At 40.2% G+C, this 18,328-nt stretch overlaps 1 protein-coding gene across 1 annotated transcript; it reads left to right on the top strand.

Moving 5' to 3' along the window:
• Nucleotides 1–1,052: 1,052 nt before the first annotated feature.
• rab15 (RAB15, member RAS oncogene family) lies at nucleotides 1,053–16,500 on the top strand. Its single transcript, XM_079572856.1, has 7 exons — nucleotides 1,053–1,387; nucleotides 10,139–10,199; nucleotides 10,297–10,357; nucleotides 11,713–11,790; nucleotides 12,326–12,415; nucleotides 12,498–12,563; nucleotides 16,001–16,500. The coding sequence occupies exons 1-7, from the start codon at nucleotides 1,264–1,266 to the stop codon at nucleotides 16,160–16,162; spliced, it is 642 nt and encodes a 213-aa protein (XP_079428982.1). The 5' UTR covers nucleotides 1,053–1,263; the 3' UTR covers nucleotides 16,163–16,500.
• Nucleotides 16,501–18,328: the final 1,828 nt, after the last annotated feature.

The following is an 18,328-nucleotide window of genomic DNA, read 5'->3' as shown; positions in this document are numbered from 1 at the left end:
CCACCCTCAGCCGCTGAATGTTTGCTTGGGTATCAGTATGACGCTCTGAGAGGGTATTTTCTCTTTTCTGTGCAAGCATAGACAGACTTGAAAGGTAGGAAGAGCGCAATGTCTCGAGTTCATGTCTCCGTGTTCCGTACCAACGGTAAATAAACTTCTGTATAAGACAAGACTGCTGCCTATTTTTCATCTATCCTCTCGAACACCATTGTTAATTCTCTAACAGTAGCCCAGGATTGGCAAAACTAAATCAAGGTAGGAAAAAAAAAGGGAAAATGTTCACTATGCATTGATTACATATTGAAAATAAAAATTCAGTGTGAGACAAACAGTATTTAACCTTGAACAAAGTGGACGTGGTATAGAAGGCTACACTGCACACAGAAAAACATTTTGAGGAGTCACATGTGATGAGCAGAAATATATTGAGGCAGAATTTAGCACAAAGTCTTTGTGCACAACTTCAAATCATAAGAACGTCGCCCAAGAAGTGACTTCCTGTTTTGATCGAGCACACCAAAATAAAAGCACCATCTTAACACTTACAATGTGTGTATTTAATGATATTCTTGTACTGTTGCAGGTACCTGCTGAACTAATCAATGAGACGAGCTGTGTGCTTTTAGTTTGGCACACTGGATTGAAACAGGAAGTCACTTCTTGGGCGGCGTTGTTATGATTTGAGTCAATTAGTACCAGACTGCTGGGATGGTGGCAGAATCTGGCAACCAGCAGAAACTTTACACACACAATTTGCACATCTGCTATGTCAACAATATAATGAGTTTCATGTGTCAAACCGGGCACAGTGACCACACAGTTCAGTCTATCATATAGCGGAAAATAGTGGTTTGTCATGTTGATGTGACACATTACCAAAGAGTCACTGTTTCTCTCAAAACCACAGGCTGCACTTTCTGGAACTCACAGCTCCAAATATATCTCCAGATTCTCCCCGCAGCATAGGTGTCTTCTTGTCCTCTCCGATCTTTGTTATGAAAAGTCTTTGGCGGATGTGACCCACCCTCATCCTCTCTGCCTTGTCAGTGGTCCACGCTCCACACCGCACCCACCGGCCGCGCGTCTGTGGAGCATCCCCTGTTTGCTCCATCACTGCGCTCCATCAGGCGGCGGCAGACATGGGATGCGAGTGGTCAGCCATCGCTCATTCATCATCGCTGTACACTTAGCTGACCAAGTCTTAATTTGACCATTGTGCAAACCCTTTTTTTCCCCCCGACATAAAAAAAAAAGAAACAAAAAATGGCTAAACAATACGACGTGCTCTTCCGACTCCTGCTCCTGGGAGATTCAGGCGTGGGGAAAACGTGTTTGTTATGCAGATTTACGGACAATGAATTTCACCCTTCTCATATTTCCACTATCGGTAAGTGCTGTCAGCCTGTGTTTATCCACCTATTGTAATCTATTGTCAATGCAGGCTTTTCTTCAGATCGCTGTCAGTTCTTTTGATGTGACTTTGGCGTCACGCTGTCGCTATTCCTGCTCGTAGTTTCTCCAATCAGATGCGCTTTTAATTAGCACGATGTCGTCACGTGGACCGAGGAGCACATTGCTACACTGCTTACTGTAAAGCGACAGTGTTTGGGGAGATTGAATGAATCCTGAGGGGATTTCTGGACACTTTATTGGAATAAGTAGGCTATAATTACCATTGATTAAACTAATAAACTACACTGGACATCTAGGATACAGGACTCATTTTAACATGGAGGCATTTTAGCCCTCACCTTACCTATTCTCCTCATAGATGAATGTTGTTTCATTATTCTTATATCAGACACTGTTTTAATCGTTTATGTGTATTCTTGTGTCTGTCTACGGTTACTTACTAGGGCTGCACAATATATCGCGAAACATATCGTATCGCGATATTAGCTGAATCTGATGCAATATCCGTATCGCGAGAAGCCACAATATATCGCAACATTACCATAGCCTTCATCTGACTGAGATCCACCCATTCTTTTGACACAATTTGCTGAAAAACGATTTGTCTTTAATTAGAAACATGGTTTAGTGAAATATCGTTATTGCGATATTTCACAGCCGTCACTTCAATATTGTGCAGCCCTATTTCTTGCTGTTTCTTTTATATCAGACCTTGCTTACATTTTTGTCTGATATATAAAACGACAACCAGCCATAGACTTCTGTGTCCTTAATGAGGTCAACATATGAAATACAGTTTTATTTTTAACAACTTTTGAGTCAACAACCTTGTTATCTTGGCTTACAGGTGTTTTTCCACTGAGAACTGGTAAAAATGAGTGTGTTCACATGTACTGTACTGGAGAATCCTGACAGTATTCTGGATGAGATTTTTGTATAATGTTCAGAGAAACCTGTATAGAGATTTTAGGCCGCATCGCCCTGCCCTAGAAAAAACTACATATACTCCTGGATATAGTGACAGACTTCAAAGTTGAGTGGGGAAATTTCAGATTGTGGAAATAGCTCCAGTAGTGTAATTTACAGACAGACGATGAACGGCTTGTCATTGATTGACTGCGGAATTCTTCCGCAGTCAATTATTGGTTTTCATGTTCTTTATTGATTGACTGCGTAATTCTTCCGCAGTCAATTATTGGTTTTCATGTTCTTTATTATGATTCCTCTTCCATCTTTTTCCCGATTTTCTAGAGCTTTCAGCACCTTCATGTTTTGTGCAATTTATGCAAGTTATGCATCAAAATGTTCCGCATGTTGAGGAGAAGGGTGCTATTACTTTTGGGACTTCTGCAATTTATGTTTTTTCCGCAATTGGCCGAAATGTTGGAGATTTTTCCCATTGACTTTTAATGGGGCTGCCGCAAATCCATGCTTTTCTGCACTTTTTTCTGCATTTTCCGCAATTTCTGCACTTTGTGCATGTTCAGCTTATGCAACTTGTGGGTTTTGAGAAAAAATTGGCCTTTTGCAGTTTTCCAGTTTTTTTTATACGAGAGTTTGAAATTTTTGCATTGGTGTGTATGGGGGAATCCAGCCAATGGGGAGACTCCAGGACTTTCAGCCATTTGTGCAGCTTCTGCCAATCAAGCACTGAGGCCATTTCAACAGTTTGACCAGTTTATGGAATTTAAAAAGTTTATGCAATATTAATGATTTATGCAAAGTAACAACTTTATGGGATTTAACCAGTTTATGCATTTTAAAGCGTGTATGCAATTTACATAATTTATGCAAATTAACCCATTCATACATTTTACCACTTTATGCAGTTTATACAGTTTATGCAACATGACATTTTATGCATTTTACCAGTTTATGCAAATTTGATTATGCAATTTGAAGAGTTTATGCAATTTCTGCATTCGCTTCCCGTATTTCCGCAGTCAATCGCAATGGCGCAGCATTGCATTTCTAGTTTAAGATGTTATTTGAACTCATTAAGATTTACAGTTGTATCGTCCTAGATCATTTTACTTAGTGAAGGAATACATCAGGGCTCAATCATTACATTTTCACGTCACAACAGCATGATTAAAAAATAACTTTTAATGATGACCAGTTTTCCTAAATGAAACAAACATTTAAAACGCCTCTGTTGCTCCTGTGCATAGGTGTTAGTATATGCAGTTTTTATACATACACATTTACACATACATGCATACATGCACACTCTGAGTGATCTTATTGAATGCCGATTGTAACAAGTGAATTTCTCCGTTGTGAGATCAATAAAGGATTATCTTATTTAATGCAAATCAATGTGAAGGTATTTCAAGTATTCAGAATACAATTCTCTGATTGGACAAAGTAACAGTATGTTACAAAATACATTTTAAGGCAAGTATTCTGTAATGCAATTTAAAAGTATTCTCCCCAACACTGGTCACATGATTAAATCTAGGACACATCACGAGAAAGGCTTTGCTCGATGTTTTGGAGATAAACTCAGATGTGATTGAAATGCAAATGAATGAAATGTCAAAGAGGAGGGCCAACAGGAAGATGTGTGGATGCTCGTGGAAAAGGCCTTGACGTTTGTTGTTTTGTGAGAAGAGGATGCGACAAAGACTGTTTGTGCAGCTCCAGAATCAAACAGACATTTATTTAATGATTTTAAGATGATCTTTGGTCCCAGTGTAACGCATTTATGTTTCATACAGACGACATCCTGGACTAAGAGGGGTGGTAGTGATCCAGTTTCACAGCAAGGTCATATTGAGCTTAGAATTTCATTGTAGACTATTCTGCACTGGAGGAATGCATTTTTTCATGGAACTTGTCCATGCAAAAGATATGTAAGTTCAAATAATGAGTGAATAGAAAGAACAAAAAATATTTTCCTTTGATTACTGCTTCTGAGTGTGTATGATGCATTGACCCTGCAGAACATTTTTTAGAAACAATAAAGATAAGACAAGTCAAGACAATTGCAAATAAGGGCGTGTCCCTGCGGTTCCCCGTGGGGTCTGATGGGTCACATGGTGCCACACCACCCAGAGGAGCTCAGAAAGCTAATTACATTTGACTTACATAACCATACCATAACCTCATTCTGGACACTGTATGGTTAAATGAAAATGATTGGTTTATTGATGCAGACAGATTCTGGTCAAAAACAGTAATCAGCTGTTCACATGTCGCTGCAGAGAGTAGTTCATCTTCTCAAACGGCTCAGTTTTTGTTTTCCTCGAGTTCTGCAGATTCATAAGGTGGAAACGATCCATGTCCTCATATTGTTTGCAGTAATTGGACATAAATTAGGGAAGAAAATTTTGAGGACAGCGCTGCTTAGCTCCTTTGCTTCACTTGGCAAAGCAGAAAATCATTAATGAAATCATTAATGAAATAGTTTGATTTTTATTCATTTTGGATACATTTTGCAAAACATCAAATTACGTGCCATTGTTTTTTATTGTATTGCATAGTTATAGCATTAGCAGTACTAGTATTGGCATTATTTACTTTTAAAGCTGTAGTGGAAGACATATATATTGGGCTCCACATTGATCGGAGTCAGTCTGGCCAAGTGTGTTCACGAGGAAGCATTGCAGCCAACACAAAAAAAACCACAGGTTTGTTTGTAGACGCAAAAGAAACATCATGATATAGTTCATACTATGTTTACTGTTTTCACATCACATCAACTTCGTAAGACTGAAATTGATCTGAGCCACTAGTGTCTCACAGAAAGAAGGAGGGTCTGTGAGAGCCAGAAGGCAACAGCTGAGAGGTTTCACTCAACGACCTCCGAGTTTCACGGTTTGATTCAGGCAGTACAATTTGACCACTTTACTAGAGTGGTATTGTTGCTGAGGATTTTTTTTTTGTTTTGCTTTACTTGTATTGGAGTAATATTTGGCAGATAGCAACTGTACTTTAACTTTTCCGTGTCTGGTCAGGTTTCTAAATTATCTTCCTGTGATACTGTCGAATCAGGGTGTATTTTGTTCCCAAAGATACTTGAAAGAGTTTATAAAGACAGGCTTATCTTCCCTTATCATACAGTTCAATGCACTACACTACTACCTCCTCGCTACACATATGATAGTAAGTCTAGGTGAGCCTCTCCATGGGGAAGGGCTTTTCCTGGTGAGCTCCATAGGTGATCCACTGAAAATAGCGCACTGCAGCCTTTACGCTTCTAATGGGCTTCATACATTTATCACTCTGCACCAGGTGGAAGCCTAGATAGACTCATTTGAGATTCCTAATAAAAAGTGTGCCGTAATGAGGCTGCAGCTGCGTGGCGCTAATGCCAGCTTGAGCACAAATTGATTTTACAGCTTTCCAAGAGGATCACCTGTGTCCCCGGATAATTAGCGCACAGTTGCATTGTGGGGTTGTTTTACACTGTGAGGCTATTGACAAAATATTACAGGTATCTATCTTTTTTATAAAGAAATTGCTTCCTTTATAATACTAGAAAGATGACACTGATAGTTGTATATATATTTTTTTAGGCTAATAACTAACAGCTTTGAAGCTTAGGTTGATATTTGGTCAGGTCAGGCAATTAATAAATTAAATAAATGTGATGATTTTGCTACCTCTGTTATTTTCCCTTATTTTACTTTTCTGATGTAAAACAGTGATATTAAAGGAGATTTCATCTGCAAATTATGGAATACTTCACTTTAGCGTTTCAGACATTTCACACCAAGTACCACCTCATAAAATGTGCCCATTCAAGTACCACCAGGGCCGAGATCAAGACCAAATCATGACTGAACCAGATCTAAAAACATGGATTCAAGTCTAAACTGGGTCTAGACCATTTCTGAATCTCAAATACCTCATTTAAGTGCATCACTAAAGCATACATTAAATTATTTAAAATAAAGTAAATGAAGTCTAAACATGAAGATGCTTCATCTGAAGAAGCCTAAATACTACCGTCGGAGGACCTCTGATGTACTTTATTCACGAGCCTCGAGCCTAGATTCCATCACCGGACTTGTTCTGAGTTCTGCACAGTTCTATGTGTGTGTTCATCATGGAGCCATAGATTTGCTAGCAAGCAGTAGTCTGCCCCTCTGCAGACAGCATTCCAGTCCAATTCAAAGTATTTGAATATTAAAATTAGAATTCAGAATAAGAATTGGTTTTATTGCCATTGTTAAAAAGTAGGAATTTTCTTCAGAGCAATTGTGCAACATGAAACATTTAACTTAAAGCTTAATTAAGTGATAAACTATAAAACTATAAGGGTATGCATATTGCATAAAGTAGATTAAAAATTAAATATGATAGTAAAAGAACAACAATTTGAGACAAAACAAAAGCGTGAATGTATTTACAGGTGCATTAAGTGCAGATCTGAGTTTGTACAAACCACACAGTGCAATAGAGCTGTACAAATGTCTGGAACAGGTTATTACCTTCATGAGTCTGACACAGAGTTATTGGGTTTTTTGTTCATGCGTCTGGTGGCGGAGGGGAAAAAACTGTTCCTGTGGCGGGAGGCATGGGTCGGGATGGACTGTAGCCTTCTGCCTGAGGGGCGAGGGGTGAATAATCCATGTCCAGGGTAAGACGGGTCAGCTGTGATCTGACCTACACGCCTCCGGGTCCTGGGGGTGTACAGGTCCTCGAGAGATGGACCTTCTCAACAGCACGCACAAAGCACCGCAGTCCATACTTGTCCCGGGCTGTGGTGTCAGGGTACCACATATCGACATGGGCATGGAGACCAGATACAATATTTACTTAGGAAATACTATCACCTCAGTAATTGCAGCCTTTGCACTTTTGGACAACTTTGAATTTGGTGTTATAGCGTTCATTTAGGTTTTGATGTACAACTGTATTTGTAAATGAAAGTGGTGAAGATGTGCCAGGCTTCCCCATATTTCAAAAAAAGTGCCTCCCAAAGGACCAAACAAGCACAAGTCAGGGGAGAGAAAAAGAGCTCAAATATGGCTGCCACTGCTGCTTCCTCAGATCAATAAATAATTTCCCGCCCTTCGTTTTGACATGGTGGCCGTAAATCTTTGCCTAGGACCCTAACGGTGCATCTCCAATTTTCATCTGCTGTTCCTACGGTTCAAGGCTGCCATCATAAAGGGGATACTCCCAACATTAGTTTAATGGACACCTGCCATCTTGGATTGACGACTTTATATTGATTTTTATAGCCTACAAAGAAAGACCCTACTGTCCATTTTCATTTTCTATCCAAATTTGAGTTCACTTCTGATCAATCTTGCAGCCCAAACCAATCTTTTGTGCACATATTAAAAAGCCACAGGGGAGACGGCCCATGGCTACAATCTGCCGAGGTGTGTTTACATGCATGCGTCCCATTTGTTTTCAATATCATGCAGCGAAGAAATTAACAAAGAATAACAATAGAATCATTTCATTGTTTGAACATAACACTGTGAATGGAACCTGGTAAAAGTCAGATTTATAATACAGCGCAATTAACATTAACAATGATTTTACAGCAGACCATGACTATCAAAAACTTCAAGAGGGTCAAAAAGTATAAAACAGTAAAATACAGTAAAATAATTGAAATACGACTTTAGTAAGGGAGGCAAAAAGTGTATTCAGTAAAAATAAAACTATGCATGTGGCACAACCTATATGCATAATCTATAGTAGATAACAACATATCCACTGTTGAGAATTATCCCACGTGATTGGATGCACACAAATCTGTTCAAATCAGACAATTTATTTTTGCAACAATCCAGCTTGCAGTGGAAGGGAATGTGAATGTGTGATAACTTACAATTTAACATTCCCCATGTTTACAGTGCAGTATCTTAACATAGGAAAAAGTGTAGTGTACATCTGGCTTTGGATCCAGGACATTCTGTAAATTATTCCTATAGCACAATGTCTATCAGTGTGCCTACAATTCTACTTGAACCTGGAACCAGTGCACTTCCAGTAAGTGGTAAAGGTTTGTTATAACGGTAAACATTTTTCCACATTGAATTGAATAATTTCACCATAGACACAACCACTGTCAAAAATGAACTAAAAACATGTATATCTTTCTTCTTGTTTGTGTGCTGTGTGTCCACTGCTGGCCTCTGTTTCCGAGAGATAGCAGCTTGTGGACCCTGCTCGTCTTGTTCTGACTGACAGGGTTATGCTCTTCCCCAGTGAAGTCATGTCATAGGAGCATCATCCATCCATCTATCCATTAGGGGCCTGTCACTACCAGCCACGCATACACGTCTACATTCACCATAGCCTTGATTAGTCTTGTCCATTTCATTGTAGTCATTAGTTTTTACATGGTAACTAGAGAAGCTTTGCTATGTTCATTTTGAAAGGAAGGAAAATACAACTTTAGCAGACACCCAAGAGACGTTTTTATTGCTACAAGAAGGCGCTACCCTACCACAATACCCGTGACACGTGGAATACACATACATTTTAAATTCTGTGCAAGCTGGAAAATAGCATTATTTGTGGGCACGTTGCACTTAATTCACCTTTTCAAATAGCATGCATTATAGAATTAGGACCCAAATTCTGATAATTAAATTGGATTTGTGAGTTTTTTTCATTACTTCTTCAGTCTGTCAGGCCTCGGGCAAGCTCTTATTGTTCGCACGACCTTTCACTTTAGTCCTAATGCGCCACACTCAAAGGGCATCTACCCACTTCAATAAACAATACATGCATGCAACACGGAGCAGGAACAGGTGCCTTAGTGCTCCAATGCCAGATTTAAAAAGGAACAAAAAGCTGAAACAGAAAAAGAAGAAAACAACAACACACACCTGGCGAACAGGCTGCAGAGGTTGTCTGTCAAACCTGTTTAAGACAATCATGAGTGCACCTGAAAGACAAAACACACATCCATCGCAAAGAGTAAGAGCATTGCATTGGAGACACTTAGCAGCAACTTCACAAGGGGATGTACCAGCACCACGGAAAGCACTAGCGACCCACAGCCAGCCGTTCATCCCCATCCTAAAGCCACAAGCCACTCCTTTGAAGACAGTGAGTTTAAGAGAGGAAATGGTTTGAGAGAGGGATGAAGAAACACTCCTTTCAATAGACAGTTCCAGAACCTATAGCATTAAAGCATACACGTACTTATTGTTTTGTTTTCATGCTGTAAATCAGTGCTTCTCAAATTTTTCACACCTCGTAAAATGTACCACCAGTAATTCATTTTGTCCAAACTGGGCGCAAACCGTGTTCAGAAGAAGAACCTAACCTTAAATGCATTTCGAAAGCATACAAGTCGTGTCATTTTTCATACCACTTATGACTATTTTGGAGTAAAAGCCATGCGCTAGTTTTGGAAAATGTTCTTCAACCTGCATTTGGCTGCTTTACAGTGTTTCTGTGGCTCTACAGAGGTTTTGAGTGAAGCACAAAAGCCGTGCCTTAGCCGCGGGGTGAACTTTAATTAATTTCCAAGGGATTAGTGCATTATATGAAAGCCAGTGGTTGTTCATGGACATTTCTTTGGGAAACAGCCTTTGAAATTCATGCTGGCCTGGTAGTTTCTGTTTTTTCCTCCGTCTGCTTCCCCACATGACGATACACCGTGACACAAAATGATGCAAAATCAATCCTCAGGCTGAAATACTGCACAGCAAATTGTTATTGACTTGTGATTCTGAAGATGCTCTTTGCGTCTCTGTTGTTGAGAAATGTTCATAATAAAGTCTCTTTTTGTGTTTTGTTACAGGCGTGGACTTTAAGATGAAGACTCTTGTCATCGACGGCATCAAAGTGCGGATACAGATCTGGTAAGTTAGCGCCACAATGTCAGAACTGTGAACACACGCACATCTCTTCTCATTGGCAAATATTTTGTAGTTACTGGTTTTTCCATTATGTCTGAAGGGACACAGCAGGTCAGGAGCGATACCAGACCATCACTAAGCAGTACTACAGACGCGCGCAGGTAAATATCTCCACTGTACAAAGAACAGTTGTGTCACATCATACGTGCCGCCTGAAATATGCAACCATTCATAACAGGGTTTTCAAGTCAGGAAGTTTAATGATAGATTGTGTAGTGTGGAGCAAAACTAGTTCAAAGGATAGATTTTTTTTTATCTGTGTTGCATATTGCACAGATTGCATTTAACATAAAGGTGAACATAAACAGACAGGGGATGCCAAAATACTGATAGTTCAATGCTGTAGTCCAGTATGTAGAAACAACAATGTGACTGCTCTAGGTGTCCCAATGTTTTTCAAAAGTAAATATAGGTGCTATTGGGAAAGGGATCCAACTAGCGGAAACATTTTATTTTACGCTGCCCTTGATACATTGTACCTGCCAAATTTAGTACAATGTAATGTGAAGTGTAACAATCTGTAATAACTTGTACCTTGTTCATGGGTTACATACACAATGGAAAAATGTGTATTAGTACTTTGATGGTACATAATGTAATAAGACATAAGACTCTAACCCTAACCTTACTTTCATTTATTTCATTATGTACCTCCAAAGTACTAATACACATTATTCCATTGTGTATGTACTACATAGGTAAAAGTTATTACAGATTGTTGCATAGCAGATTACAATGTACTAAATTTAGTTTGGTACGATGCATCAAGGTAGTGTAAAATAAAGTGGGACCCAACTTGCAAAAAAACAGCAAATGTTCGGGTTACATTGTAACTCGGGTGGAAAGACTATCCTTCCAAACCAATAAGTAGTATGGGGAATTACCTTATTGCCATCTCCCATACAGGGAAACTTCTTTTATTTAAAAAAAATAATAATAATTGTCCAGCTTCCCAAACATCTTCAAGATTTTCATGTCTCCAGACAATTTCAGACACCAGCGTGATCACTGTCTCCAAAGCACATTGACATCAGATTATATTATTATGTATTATTATACGGTACATGTCTGATCTGGAAGCAGCCCATTTTTTGTGCAAGTGATCAGCTCTGTTAGTAACATATTCCATGGGTGCATAACTGTGTCACAATATGTTGCCACAAATCATATCTGACCCTATGTATCATGGTGCCTTTATTGTATCACCAAGCGTACCTAATTATCATAAACATATTGATGTCCACTGGCATAGTGTGTCTTGACTGGATGCTAGATATGTGATGAAAATGTCCAGATATTTGGGGATAATTAGTAGCCTATTAGTTATAAATGTATACACTAAAGTACCATTTCATGAGGACTAAAGACAATATTTAGAGTGATATATTTCAATACATACCATTTCAGTCAGTAGCTTTCTTTTTTTTTCTTCAGTAAGTATTTTCTTTTGTCCCAGGGTATCTTCTTAGTGTATGACATCACCAGTGAGCGATCGTTTCAGCACATCATGAAGTGGGCCAGTGACGTGGACGAGGTGACACACACACACACACACACTTCACCCTAGTTATACATAATGCTTTTGAAGAGCGTCATCTGACTACTCTTAGACTATTGCCAGGATGCACTTGGCAGTTGCTAGTGTGAAATGTTAACCCCACATTTACTCACAATAGATATACCTGTTTTAAAGCTTTAATGTGTCATGTGTATGAGTAACAACACCCTGTTCCTGGATTGATTTCTCCTATGGGAAGCTAATAAAGGACAAACTATTCAAAATAATCATCTGTTCATGTTTATATCACCACATAACTGCTGTTATCATGCCCCTGTCTCATTACCTTTAATTGTCTTGTCCTTTACGAAGCACACTTTTTCTATGACTAATATGTCCATAATTTCATTTCCTCCAAAGGCCATACAGTAACACCAGCTTTATTGAATGTAGCGTCACACTCCCCTGCTCTCATTTCCTGGTACCTGCCTTCTGTGGCTTTGTGGCTTGTACACAATATACTGCTGTTGTGACATTTAATCTGTGTTTTTCCCGGTACAAATCCGTGCAGTACGCGCCCGATAAGGTGCAGAAGATCCTGGTGGGGAATAAAGCGGATGAGGAAAACAGGAGGCAGGTGGCCACGGAGCAAGGCAGCAAGGTGGGGTTTGTGTTCGGTGGTGGTCCGGGTGGTGGTTTGTTTCAAAGTAAAATGTTGATTTAAAACGTTGTTTTGTCTTCAGCTGGCCAAAGCGTACGGTATGGACTTCTTCGAAACAAGTGCCTTCACGAATCAGAATATAACAGAGGTGAGCACATCTGCTTTCAGAAATTACTGTTGCTGTTGAGGTGGGTGAGTGTTACAACCCAGCTCTGCTAGGGTAAAGGGGAAGTAATAAAACCAAGTAAATTAAACAAAGGTTGCAAAAAAGGTTCTAAACAAAGCTCAACAGAATGAAACACAAAACCCTAACTAATAACTGGACTAGGTGCAAAAGCAAAACTCTTAACAAACAACGACTACGAGTCTCTCACTACAAAATTACAGGTCACTATTGAACAAAGTGACAAAACACACAGAAGTAGACACAGAGCAAAGTGGCAGCCCCAAAAGAACTAAGTAACTTATGCCCCTAGAGGCCATAAGCGCCACAGCAGGTGTTTTTTACTCATTCATTGTCCGTGAGAGTAAATACTACGCTGACAGAAAAGACAAAGGGATAGAGGGATATTGTACATTGTGCCACAACTCAATTACACAATGAAGATATTTTTTTTCTCTCAAACGTGGCTGTAAATACTGCTAAAGTGGGGCCAGCCCGCAGTTAGCTTTGCCCGTTAGCCTGTTAGCTTCTTCTTTGTGATTCTATTAGTGTGTATTGGGGTCTCCGACCCGGTGCAGGGAAAGTTGCAATTGTGTTAGTTCTTCTTAGAGGGTGTGGCAGCTCAGGTGGGATCCCAGGGTTGGCCAGACTCTGGGGCCTCACCCAATCATAGGAGAGGGAAGCAGTAAGACCATTAGCCAATCAGGAGCCAGGCTCAGAGACAGTCCACCTATGACTGAAGAGGACTTCCACAGACAGATTTAAATACAGAAACAAGGGTTCAGTACAGATGACACCACACAGGATATGGCTCAACTGGAGGAGCTCCTTGTACTTAGACTGTCAAGACCGCCAATCTTTACATGTCCTTCCCCGACATGTCTGATTTTACTGTATAAATACAGTTGGCAACATTTGCTCTTGCCAATTCAGGCCGTGGAAATGTCCATTTATTCACACTTTAAGATATTTTTTGCATAATCTATAATCTATAATAGAAAACGCTATTTCAATGGCCGCCGCCTGGGCGCCGCCATGTTTATTTCCCATACCGACTTTGAAGCTAAGCAGGGACGGGCCTGGTTAGGACTGGGATGGGAGACCGTTTGGGAACACCAGGAAGCCTGGCGACAGCAGTGAGTGTGTGCGTGGTTGGTGGTGGGGGCTGATATGCGCAGACTGGTTGCCTCGCTTATCATCACCGAGTATGGGGTGAATGAATAATGCATCAAATTATTCAGCAACTTTGAGCGTCTGGAAAAGCGCCAAATAAGACTATTACATCCGCGGCCTGCCCCACGTGACGGTCCCACCGCCCGCGGGCTTTGACCACGGGTCCATATGGACCTTGGTGCTGCTGTCCGAGGACAACCCGCCGTCACAAAAACGCGAGTGCACGACATCTGACTGCCGTGCGTGTGCGCGCATCCAAACAGGGCGGTGTGTGCGTGTGTGTGTGTGCGTGTGTGTGCGCGCGCACGTGGCCCGTCTTCCGTCTCCAAATTGTCTCCGAAAAAAAATACGCGCAAAACATTGCCCAAAACCTGCTCAAACACGAGCCTCTAATCAAACGCGCTGCTTCGACTGATTTATCCTCCGTGTGAGTACAAGCCACAATGAAACTACAACTTAAAGGAATAGGCCACCGTTTTTACATACTAAGATATGCTCTTACCTCACTTTAGACGTGTTAATATATCCCCGTCTGGTCTTTGTCCGTGCGCTCTGCCAGGCAAACGGAGCACATACGCAGCCTCTCCCACATGTCATATAGCTCCAAAAAAGCTCACGATAGAAGCTGCCAAGCTCTTCCACGTGTTCCCTATTTAAATAAAGTTACGTGAAGTGTTTTCATGCGAAGTATATTTACCCAGAAATGTAGCATGTCGATTTTATAAGCAAATAAAAAGGGGGACTATATTGTGAGGCGTAATGATACGAGGAGTAAAACGTCCGCGCAGTAACTCCTAAAGGTTATTGACGGAAGTGAGCGGGGGAAGTCTTTAGGAGTTACTTCGCGGACGTTTTGCTCCTCGTATCATTACGCCTCACAATATAGTCCCCCTTTTTATTTGCTTATAAAATCGACATGCTACATTTCTGGGTAAATATACTTCGCATGAAAACACTTCACGTAACTTTATTTAAATAGGGAACACGTGGAAGAGCTTGGTAGCTTCTATCGTGAGCTTTTTCGGAGCTATGTGACATGTGGGAGAGGCTGCGTATGTGCTCCGTTTGCGTGACAGAGTGCACGGACAAAGACCAGACGGGGATATATTAACTCGACTAAAGTGAGCTAAGAACATATCTTAGTATGTAAAAACGGTGGCCTATTCCTTTAACGAGCGCATGGCCTGCACTGCGTAGGTTTTTTCTTTTTTTTTTACTTTGCTGCTGTACCATTTGTTTTCTACTTTGCTTTCACGTATTGTGAGCCCAGAGGTACATTTTATTCTAAAGCAACTTTGAAAGCATTGCCAATTTCATTGTAAGGTTATGAATACTGTCTAATAACGATCATTAGGCTATTTCAGTTCAAAACCTACTCATTATTTTTTTGATTGCACACTACCGTGATGGACCAAACCACGGGTCCTGCACCGTGAACCAAACCGTTAGAGCTGAACCCCTAATATTTATCCATACTTGTTCCACTGTCTCTTTAATTCAATTCCCTGAGTTTAGCGAACATATTGTCCATGTAGTTTATAAGAAAGGAGTACAGGTGCATCAAACACTCCAATTGCAGATTGTTTGAAATTATTTTGAGCATTCATTATTTTAAACATTTGTAGTGGCCATACTTTTTGGACTGGGTTGGGAACCACTGGTCTACAGCTGAACTGTGTGACGGGTTGGACATTTCTTTGTAATAACTCATAATCTCAGAATATCAAATGTGGAGACTAGCGAGGACCGGCCAAAGGCCGGGTCTCAGCTAGTATAAGCATATTAAGCCCAGTGAAATAAAGTCGAGCCAATATTGGATATGTTGAGCCAATATTAGAAATGTTGTTGACCGGTGTATATTCAGAAATACAAAAATACATCATGCAAGACGAATTGTTTTTTTTGACATGTGTGGTCTCAACCTTTAAACTCTTAACCCCCACTTTAACCAAACACATTTTCTCCAGTTCAGCTTTACCCAAATCTAAAAGCTTCTTGACTGGAGACTTACAGGCCAGTGTAATGCCTAATTTGAAAGCTAAGGCCTACTAAAGTGATCTAAGATTTTTTTTGTCACTTTTTTTGTTGTGTTTTTGTGATTTTTGTGTGTGTTTTTGTCAGGCTTCTGATTTTTCATCTCTTTTTTGGCGCTTTTCTATTTGGGTAATGCTGAACTGGAGAAAATGTGCTCAGTTAAGGTGGGGGTGCACCTTGACAAATAGGTCATTCCTTCTTTTTAAATTCCTCAGACGTTCACGCGGCTGGCAGAGCAGGTGCTGGCGGTCCACAAGAAGGACTTGGATCTCCTGCAGAGCTCCATGAGTGGCGAGCTAGACCTGGCCGCGCTGGAGGAGGAGGAAGGGCTGTGCGATCACATGAGTGCAGACCAGACTAAAGCCTGCTGGTGCTAGGACCAAACCAGGGACCTTTCTTAAAAAGCACCATCAGAAAGACCCCGCAGGCCGTTTTTCACACTGGCCTTTTGTAGGTCGTCAAGCCGTGCTGAAGATGCTGCCATTGGGAAGCCATTTTGAGGATAAATATGGGACAACTTGCCATTTAGAGTTTGGTGAAATTGAGTAGGGAGGAGCCAGAAAAAGTGTTCTTGACTTTGCTTTGTCCACAACACTGCTGCCCTTAACAGCTTTTCCAAGAATTGACAGGATTATTATTATCCAAACAAACCTCGCCATATAGGCTTCTTTCACATTCTATAATTTGATCAAGTAAAAATTGGCCATTATTTTTTGCAAGAAAACCATTTAACCTCATTGTTTTTATTAAATAATACTCACCAAACATACTGTATACTATTCATGGGTTTCAGTTACATGACCTTTTCCTTTTATTTTGTATATTTTGTGGAGGTTTACCATTCTACACTCTTGTTTTTCTAGCAAACGGTTCATCTGTATGGGGATGCCTCTCACCTCAACACTCTTCATCGGCAACTAACAATCTTTTAGCAGCAGGCTAAGTATATCTATCTAAAAGGCTAGACTTCCACTCAGCATCCTGAGTGTTAAAGCAAGTTTGGAATAGCTTTCTAGAATAAATACTAGTGATGCCAATAACATCAGTATATCCAACTTAACCTCTGTACTCAAGTAGAATTTATGTGGATCTGTACTTTACTTGAGTAATACTTTTATTGAGAAATTATCATTTTTACTCCACAACATTTGAAAGATTATTATAATACTTTCTACTCTACTCCATTTCTATGAAGGCTCCAATGTGAAAAAAAAAAAAAAAAAAGTTTAAAGTTGGCTGTGTGTACTGTCCCATGTGAAAGTCCTAAAATGCAAACTCCTGAACAGTAGGGGGCAGTGTCGAGATGTGCTCTTAATGCTGTTGACTCACAACGACAAAGACGAAGGTTTCTCCCCGGTGTGTCTTCGTACAGGTGTTGAATTTGAGCGTGTGTTTTTTATTTTTTTAACCCATACATTTTCACGCTTCTTTCAAACGCTTTTCACTTTTTACATTGAGTACTTTTGTATTTTCAACCTCAAGTACTTTCACTTTAGTGATCACTTGACGGTGCAGCCTTTACTTGTATTGGTGTCATTTTGACCGGTCATATCTTATGACTTTGGATAACACTTAAAACACCCCAGTGCAGGTGATGGTTTTAACCTTTTGCTGCAGCGGAAAATGAATTCTTCCTATTTTTCATCTCTTGAGACCCATGAATATTGATTTAAACATAATGAAAAGTGATAAAAGCTTGATTTCTGCAACTCACAATTTATAACTGATATGGCTACATTCTATACATTTTAGAAATAACCAAATTAACCTTATTATTCCCTACATGGAGCCTCCACAGCCCAGTCCCAGTCATATATTGATGAAGGCATATGTTGTAGCGGGGTATTTTAACCACCAGAGGGTGCTACGTGCTCAGTCAAAGCCGGTTGTGCTACACGCTTTTCGTTCCTCTTTGTGGATGTGACTGCACTGCCCTCTGACTTCTGCTATACCTTTAATGAGAAATGATATGCATCTCTGTTTCATTTGGTTGCTTTCCTTGCAAATAGCACTTTGTGAATTTACTTGTATGATCAAAGGTGTAGGTGGATGTGTAGCAGTGTTGTGTCTGGGGGATAGCAGTAGAGTTTTTTTTCTTTTTCTTTTTTCTGTAGCAGCTTTGTTTTGTCCTTTTACATCAGACTGTGAAGCAGAGGAGAGTTTCCCAAAAGCACTTCTGACCATTATGCAGTAAAGTATTAAAAGGAAACACAATACATTTTATTTGTGTTGAATTATAATGGCTGCAGAGTGCGTTTTCATGCACTCGAGTATCCCGGTTGTTAACAGGGATGTGAAGTATCCTGGTGTGTCCATGGAAACTTGGATAGTCTCACTGGGATAGTCCAATTATATACAGTATAATAGGAGTATCCTGGATTCTAACTGCTGCTAATGAAATGGAACTTAGACGAATACGGCAAGAGCACGAACTTCCTCACAGCGACACTAGCTTGTACCTGGGCCTTTAAACTGCTTGTGTCCCGTAATAATAAACGAAACATTGCTGCATATTTTACTAAGCAACCATCTTCAGTCAGTCT

This window comes from Gobius niger (genome assembly GCF_951799975.1).
Source record: "Gobius niger genome assembly, chromosome: 15".
In the NCBI taxonomy this organism is placed as follows: Eukaryota; Metazoa; Chordata; class Actinopteri; order Gobiiformes; family Gobiidae; genus Gobius; species Gobius niger.
Note: the sequence above shows the minus strand (reverse complement) of the source record. Positions and strands in the feature narration are given on the sequence as shown.